Raw genomic sequence first — 8,476 nt, 5'->3', positions numbered from 1 at the left:
ATAGTAATAAAATATGCAAATAAGCAATGCATAGTGCAATTCCTCATCACCTACTGACCAAGCCCGGCCTGTTCCCAGGCCACGATCCCCGAGGAAAGACAATCCCGAGCCAAAACCACAACCCCAGAAGAACAAAGCCAGAGAGAGCAAGAGAGGAAGAGCCCCTCATGGATCTCCTGCCCATGGGGGACAGGAGATGGAACAGCCCCTTGGCAGAGCCCAATGCCCATGGAGCTGAGTCACTGCAATATTCCTCACCCCCTGAGATTTTGCACATGTAGACCAGCAAAATACAAAGTCCTTCAACTTCCAGTGACAATTGAAAACATCAGGACGTTATTAACTTTTTTCTCCTACCAAATCCCAGATGAACCCAAACCCCAGCGCTGTTCCAGCTGCTGAACAGAACCAGCTCTGGCCCAGCTCAAAAGCAGGACACCCAGCTTTGGCTGGAAACAGGCAGGGAGGATTTCAGAGCAGCTGAAGTGCCGGGATGGCTCAGCCATCACCCACACATGGCAGCGCATGAGCAGCTTGGTGAGCAGCCAGTGTTGGGTCCTGCCACGTGGGGTGGGTGTCGCCTTCAACCCTCGAGGTGTGGAGTGAGGAACCAGCCTGGTCCCACACCCCCTGCTCACCCTGGCATGGGGGCCTATCTGTTCAGGTCAGGATTTGGCTGTGTCATGGCCATGGAAGACTCCACGAGAGGAGGAAACAATGACCAGGGCATCATGCAGCTGCCTGCAAGGCTGGGAGAAACCAGGGTGACACATGGAAAGATGGTTTGGGGGGGGGGCAGAAAAAAACCCCAGCCTGCTGCTCCTGCCTGCCCTGCTGCCCCGGCACCCCCAATCTGGTGATGTGAAAATCTCAGTTTTTGTTTAAAATTAACAGGGGCCCAGCCTTGAGGGCTGAGCGAGAAGCTGAGAGAGAAGCTGAGAAGGGTAATCAAAGTGCACCCTTAAGGGTTTAAAAATAGAAAAGAGGGAAGGGAAAAAAAACAACTTTAAAAAATAATAATGCACGTTAAAGCGCAATGATTCATCTGGCAAAGCCCCGTTTGGGAGAGCGCAGGGCTGGTGTGTGCTCAGCAGGGGCGAGCGTTTGGGTTCCTGGTTCCCACCAGCCACCTTCCCCATGGTCTGGGGGAATGAAATCACCTCCCCTGGGAGCACTGCGATGATGGGGGCCCTATTTTTAGGCAAACAGCTCTTGCTGCCCAGCAGGACACCTCACCTCATCCCAACATCCCAGACCATGCAGGTCCCCATCGCCCACCTCCACTTGCAAATTCAGGCTCTGGGATTGCTGCTCCCAGCAAAGCTCCCTCTGTGCTCCCACAGATAGTCCCAGGCTGAGCTGAGACCTGAAAGGTCTTGAGATAAATACTGATTGCCTTCAAAACACCGCTGTGATCAGTCCAGCCACCCTTGTGGTGAACCTCCATCCATCTGTCATCATCATCCATCCATCCATCATCTTAGCCACTGGCAGGACACAAAGGAAAGTCTAACATCAACCACATGTGACTCAACCCATACTTAGAGAAGCTCATTTTTTCCAGTTCCCAACGCTTCTGATATTTTAGCCCCCTCTAAAACAAGCTGCACATGCTCATGATGGGCATCCCCAAAGGCCACGTGCAGATGCAGCTCACCATCCCCACTGCATGGGCACCCCGTAGCAGCAAGCTTGGCTGATGCATGGTAAAAAAAAAACTCAAGAAAAAACCAGAAATGTCTCAAACATCCGTTAGCCAGGATTTCATTTCTCTTCATCCTCAGCCAGCAACCCTGACCCCACAAACTCTTACCTCCTGCTGCACACCCGGTCTCTGCCCAACACCCCGGAGCACAGCTTCCCCTTCATCAGCATCCCAACCACCTCCCCAAAGCAAACCCCACCTTCCCCTCGCTTGCGGTTGCACCTGCTTTATATCCATGCCAAATTGTCCCCACCTGGCCCCTCACCTGACACGGCCACCTGGTGCCACCAGCCTGACGGGTTCCCCGTTTCACACGGTGCCGTTGCAGGGCAGGGCTGTCCCGGAGGATCGCTGCGGGGTGAGAGAATGAAGAAGCCGGCCCGGGCGGCAGCAGGATGGGGCGGCAGGACCTCCAGCGCGCTGACAGGCCCCCGCCGATGCTCCCGTGGCCACTAGCCCTCCTGGCCCTGAGCGCCTGCTGCCACTGGGGGGTGGCCGGTGGGGCGGGGGGCACCTTGTCCCAGCAGCATGCTGCACCCGTGACACCTTCCTCCTCATCCTCATCTTCCTCTTCCTCTGGCCGGGCGCCTCTCGACTGGCTCCTCACTGACCGGGGACCGTTCTACCGAGCTCAGGAGTACGTGGATTTCATGGAGCGCTACCGGCAGGGTTTCACCACCAGGTACAGGATCTACAGGTGAGCGGCCACGGGCAACCCGGGAGGGAGCTGTAGCGCGGGGGGCTGTGGGGGGCACAGCCGAGGGGAGATAGACCCGCTTGGATCTGCACAAGCGGACCCCTGCGTGCGGGAGGAGGCTGCCCATGGGGAGAGACAGCGGGTGGGCATCTGTGAGGTGCTGCTTTCCCAGGGGATGTCACAGCAGCCCCCCAAGATGCTCATGGCATGGTGGGGATGGGATCCCAGCAGGATTTGCCCCGAGCCAGGAGTGATTTGGTGTGCAGGTTGAGATGGGCTCAGCCCAACGGTGGGAGGCACAGAGGGATGGATGCTCCTTTGTCCTTCTGCTGTGCACAAACATCTCTGAGCCGAATTAACGAGCCTGCCTGGACCACCAGCCCTATGGGGTTGGGAGGCGGCTGGCACTTGCAAAAAGACACCCTGACTGATGCCCTGGCACGTCCCCAGAGACCATGTCCCCAGAGACCATGGCAGTGGGGTGCTACATGTGTGGGGGCTGATGCTGGAGGAGGTTTCTTGCTGGTCCAATCACAGAGTCAAAGACTGGTTTGGGTTGGAAGGGACCTTAAAGCTCATCCAGTTCCAACCCCCCTGCCATCAGCAGGGACACCTTCCACTAGACCAGGTTGCTCAAAGCCTCATCACGCCTGGCCTTCAACACTTCCAGGGAGGAGCAGCCACAGCTTCTCTGGGCAACCTGGGACACTGTCTCACCACCCTCACACCAAAGAATTTCTTCCTCACATCTCACCTCAATCTATTCTCCAGCGTAGATTTCCTCTCATCCAGCTGGGCAGTGGTGGCACCCACTGACCCCAGCAAAGGGTCACCCCATGATTGCCAGCTTAGGAAATCCCCTCCATCACGTCGCAGTGCTAATTGGGGCTGTCACCTGCTGCTAATGAGGCCTTTTCCCTTCCTCTCCTCGCTGGTGCCAAGCCCTGGGAGTTTCCAGCAGTGGAGCCAAGCCTGGCCGCTGGCTCCCAGGAGAAGGTGATGTGGGTGCCTTGTTATCCAGCCCAGCACCCCCAGAGAGCTCCTCACCCCCATCTTATGGGCTGATGCTGCCGTGCTGAGGGACCCACCTCCTCCAGGGACACTGCTGGTGACGGTGGTGGGATGGGAAAGAGCAGCTGGAGGGACAGCAGCCAGCTTGTGCCTTCTCCAAGGCAGAGAGACCACTCGTGCTTCTCCTGTGGGATGGGATGGGGGTCTCCAGCACAGGGCTCCTGGCTGCCCAGCCCCACATGGCCCAGCACCCAGGGAGCGTGCGTGCAACGGGAGAGGCATCCTCCTCCTCTCCCTCACCCCCAGCTCCAATCCTGGCTCCCAACATCCCACTTTCTGGGCCCAAAAATCATGATGGGTGGCAACCTGACATCCAACAAGCCCCTCAGCTGCTTCACACCCATCCACCTCTCCCTCCTTTTCCAGCTGGCCCTAATTAAACTGCCTAAAAGCTGCTGCCTGGTTTTAATTAAAGCAAAATGCCAAAGATGAGGCTGAAATGGGCCACTGATTGTTTATGGGGCCGTTGGCTGTTCAGGGCAGCAGTGGCTGGCAGCTCCCCACCCTGGGAACTGGGCGATGCTCGGAGGCTGGTGAGACACATCCACAAACTCTAGAGCTACAAGGGGATCCACCCCACCACATCCCAACACCTCCAGCTTCCTACAAACGCTGCTGATGGTACTTAAACCCATTAAACCCACAGATGTTGGATTTTCACCCAGATCCATAGGGATGGAGATGGATGAAGCCCATCCAGCACAGCAGGCTGGAAAAGGCTCTGGTCCTGCCCTGGGTTGTGATTAACACCCACCAGAGGTGTGAGATTAATCAGTACCAGGCATCTCCACTACTTGTAGCTCATTATCACCATCAATGGCTTTGAGAGGGATGACACCTTTGTCTTGGCTGGATCTACAGCCAGGGAGCATGATGGAGGTCAGGATGGTCCCAATGGGAGTGTTTCCACCTACTGATCCCCTGCCCCGTGGTGGAAACTGGGGACATCTGAGGGGACAGCGTGCACTTGGCATGGCCACACCAGCTTTGAACCCTCTCCCCATCACTACTTCCCTCCCACAGAGAGTTTGCTCGTTGGAAGGTGAATAATTTGGCCTTGGAGAGGAAAGACTTCTTCAGCCTGCCACTTCCCCTGGCCCCTGAATTCATCCGCAACATCCGACTGCTGGGACGCCGGCCCAGCCCCCAGCAGATCACTGAGAGCCTCATCAAAAAGTATGGGACCCACTTCTTGCTCGCTGCTACGCTGGGAGGTGAGTGCCGGTGGGGGCTGGCTCGCTCCCTGCTCGCTCCCTGCTCGCTTCCCGCTCTAGTCCCTCGCACAGGGCAGTGGGCAACGGAGGGAGGGTGGGAAAATAAGGACCACGAGGGAGATGCAGCCAAGAAGAGGAATGGGGCAAGCCCAGCAGCCCCCTAAAAGCATTGTGTGTGTGTCACCCCTCCAGGAGAGGAGTCCCTGACCATTTTTGTGGACAAGCGGAAGCTGAGTCGCAGGGCAGAGCCCACCGGGGGGGCTGGGAACAGCTCGGGGGTCTCGCTGGAGACCCTACACCAGCTGGCAGCCTCCTACTTCATCGACCGGGAGAGCACGCTGCGCCGGCTCCACCACATCCAGATCGCCACCGCCGCCATCAAGGTAGGCAAGGGTGCAGGGTGGGGCGGTGGCCCTGGGCCTTGCCAACGGCCCCTCCAAGCTGGCTGAGACCCCAGAGCAGCATCACACCCCGAGGAGGGGGAGACAGAGGGGGAGGGTGGGCAAAGAGAGCACATCAGCCTTATTGATGGGAAATTGGGCACGCTAACAAAGGCATGCTTGGGCACGCTAACGAAGGTGCACTTGGGCACGCTAACGAAGGCGCAAAAGGGCATCAGGCAGGGCTGGTGCCTGTCAACAACCCAATTAGCAAGCAATTAGTTCTCATCTCCAAGCATCACCTTGCTACTGGAGCAGGGGACAGCAAGCCTGGCCAGGGGTGACGTGCAGCACTTTCAGTGGGGTGGCACACACCCTGCGTCCCCTCCTGTGTCCCTGACCACCCCGGGTCCCCCCCTGCCTTAGGTGACTGAAACACGGACAGGGCCACTCGGCTGCAGCAACTACGACAACCTGGACTCAGTGAGCTCCGTCCTGGTGCAGAGCCCGGAGAACAAAGTGCAGCTCCAAGGTAGGACCGGGCTGGTGGGGACGTGGCGACGGATGAGTGGCACTGTGGGATGCTTGCGGGTGCGCAGGGGAGGATGCTGGCTCGAGACGCTGCTTTTAATTTATAAGGGCTGGGGAGGAAGCAGGAGGGGGACAAAAATAATCAAAGCTGGGCAGGATGAGGTTGTTGCGTGTCTGCCAAGAGGAGCCAAGATCGATGCAGAGCCCAGACGAGCGGCTCCGCAGTAAATTGATATGAAAATCACGCGAGGGTGGGAGCGCGGGGAGGGGGAAGACTCCCTTCCTCCTCGCCTGGGTGATGTTTTGAGGGGCTCCACACGTTCTCTGATGTTCTGGGGGTTACCTCCTGCTTGCAGGGCTGCAGACAGTGCTTCCCTCCTACCTGCGGGAAAGGTTCGTGGTGGCCGCCCTAAGCTACATCGCCTGCAGCTCAGCCGGGGAGCTGGTGTGCCGCCGCAGCGACTGCCGCTGCCAGTGCCAGCCCACCTTCCCCCGCTGCAACTGCCCCGAGGCCGACGTCCAGGCGCTGGAGAGCAGCTTGGCCCAGCTCTGGCGAGCCTGGGAGAGCCACCACAGCCAGTTCGAGGAGTCAGGTAAGGATGCGGAGACCCACCAAGCATCTGCTTGCCTGCAAACCTCTCCTCTGGGTGAAGCTCAGGCTGGGTGGTGGGGCTCCAGGGTGGTCATCTCACTGTGAAGACCTGAGAGCACAGGTGGAGGGGAGCTGCCCCCAGCCCTACCTTCACGACTTGCTCTCCTGGATCAGAGAATCCCAGAATTGCCTCGATTGGAAAAGACTTTTAAGATCATTGAGTCCAATCATTAACCCAACACTGACAAGTCCCCAACTAAACCCTGTCCCTCAGTGCTATTTCTAGATGACTTCTAAATACCTCCTGGGTGGGCTGATGCCATCTCTCTCCCCTGACAGAGGAGTTTCAGGCCCTAGTGAAGAGGCTCCCTGGGGACCGTTTCCTGAACAGGACGGCCATCTCCCACTTTTGGGCCATGGACCTGGATGTCCAGCATCGCTACCAGCAGCTGGGCACCAGCCTGAAGCTGCTCTCCAGGAAAACCCATCGACTCATCCGGCGGCTCTTCAACCTCAGCAAACGCTGCCACTGGCAACCTCGCTTCAAGCTGCCAAAGGAGAGGTAGTGTGGCACAGCATCCCTGTCCCACACCGGGGACACTGCTCAGAGCCCTGAGAGAGGCTCAGACCCATGTCCAACCTCCCCATGGGTGGGACTGGAGGAGCTCCTGCTTTAATGGAGGGATGCCCAGGGGTGAGCAGGCAGCAGGGGCAGCTGTGCCACCTTGGGATGTGGCCCTGAGAAGTTGGGTCCAAGACTGGAGGTGGACAATGGGGGGTAGTTCTTGGGGGGCCACCAGTAGTGCAGAAAAATGAGCACAAGGTGAGCAGCTCTCCCATCCCTAGGGAAAGTCATTCATGCCCTGAAAGATGCCATGTAAGCTTCTCCTCTCCCGTATCTCTTCTCCACCAGGTCCCTCCCTTACTGGTGGAGCCGCGCGCAGTCACTCCTGTACTGCAGCGAGACCACTGTGCCTGGGACCTTCCTGGAAGAAAGTCACAGCTGCACGTGTCCCTCTGACCAGCCTTCCTGCCAGGGGTCCATACCGTGTGCCTTGGGTGAGGGGCCAGCCTGCGCCAGCTGTGCCGAGGACAACAGCACCCGCTGCGGGACCTGCAACCACGGCTACGTGATCACCCAGGGCTTCTGCCGCCCCGAGGTGGCCGACTCGCTGGAGCATTACCTGGGGCTGGAGACCGACCTGCAGGACTTGGAGCTCAAGTACCTCCTACAGAAACGGGACAGCCGCATCGAGGTGCACTCCATCTTCATCAGCAACGACATGCGCCTGGGGAGCTGGTTCGACCCTTCCTGGAGAAAGCGCATGCTCTTGACCCTGAAGAGCAACAAGTACAAGCCAGGGCTGGTTCATGTGATGCTGGCCCTCTCCCTGCAGATCTGCCTCACCAAGAACAGCACGCTGGAGCCTGTCATGGCCATCTACGTCAACCCCTTTGGGGGAAGCCACTCAGAGAGCTGGTTCATGCCCGTCAATGAGGGCAGCTTCCCAAACTGGGAAAGGACTAACGTAGATGCCTCTGCCCAGTGCCAAAACTGGACGCTGACCTTGGGCAACAAGTGGAAGACCTTCTTTGAAACAGTCCACGTCTATTTGCGGAGCCGTATCAAGTCTCTGGATGACAGCTCCAATGAGACAATCTACTATGAACCCTTGGAGATGGCAGATCCTTCCAAGAACCTAGGGTACATGAAAATCAACAGCTTGCAGGTCTTTGGCTACAGCCTGCCCTTTGAACCGGACGCTATTCGTGACCTGATCCTTCAGCTGGACTATCCCTACACCCAGGGCTCCCAGGACTCAGCCATGCTCCAGCTGTTGGAGATTAGGGACCGGGTGAACAGGTTGTCACCCCCTGGCAAAACCCGCCTCGACCTCTTCACTTGCTTGCTCCGCCACAGACTCAAGTTGGCCAACAATGAGGTGGCAAGAATCCAGTCCTCCTTGAGGGCCTTCAACACCAAGCTGCCCAACGCAGTAGAGCAGGAGACGGGCAAGCTGTGCAGCTAACGGCTGGGGCTGCTCAGATCTTTGAATGAGGAGGGGGGCCTGGAGAAAGGACTCCCTGGGGGCAGGGTGGGGGAAATAACCACCCTAAAAAATTAAATCAAGGCCTTACCTTAGTGCCAACCGCGTGCTTCCATGGGACACCCAGCCACTGGCCAAAGAGACACAGGGCTCGAGCAGACGGAGGACACCAGTGGGACTATGGAGGAGGGATGGCTCCTGCGGCGCTGACTGGCTCCAAGCACAGGGACGATGCCAG

General features: G+C 58.0%; 1 protein-coding gene across 1 annotated transcript; it reads left to right on the top strand.

Annotated features, from left to right (window-relative positions):
- The first annotated feature begins 2,100 nt into the window (after window positions 1-2,100).
- Window positions 2,101-8,270, top strand: BRINP2 (BMP/retinoic acid inducible neural specific 2). The gene is made up of 7 exons (XM_010176442.1): window positions 2,101-2,402; window positions 4,497-4,687; window positions 4,880-5,070; window positions 5,494-5,599; window positions 5,955-6,191; window positions 6,530-6,752; window positions 7,104-8,270. Exons 1-7 carry the CDS (start codon window positions 2,101-2,103, stop codon window positions 8,218-8,220), a joined length of 2,367 nt encoding a protein of 788 aa, XP_010174744.1. The 3' UTR covers window positions 8,221-8,270.
- The last annotated feature ends 206 nt before the right edge of the window (window positions 8,271-8,476 follow it).

The sequence above is a fragment of the Antrostomus carolinensis genome, unplaced genomic scaffold (genome assembly GCF_000700745.2).
Source record: "Antrostomus carolinensis isolate BGI_N321 unplaced genomic scaffold, ASM70074v2 scaffold40779, whole genome shotgun sequence".
NCBI classification, from domain to species: Eukaryota; Metazoa; Chordata; class Aves; order Caprimulgiformes; family Caprimulgidae; genus Antrostomus; species Antrostomus carolinensis.
The sequence above is the reverse complement of the archived record's forward strand: the minus strand, read 5'-3'. Positions and strand labels throughout refer to the sequence as shown.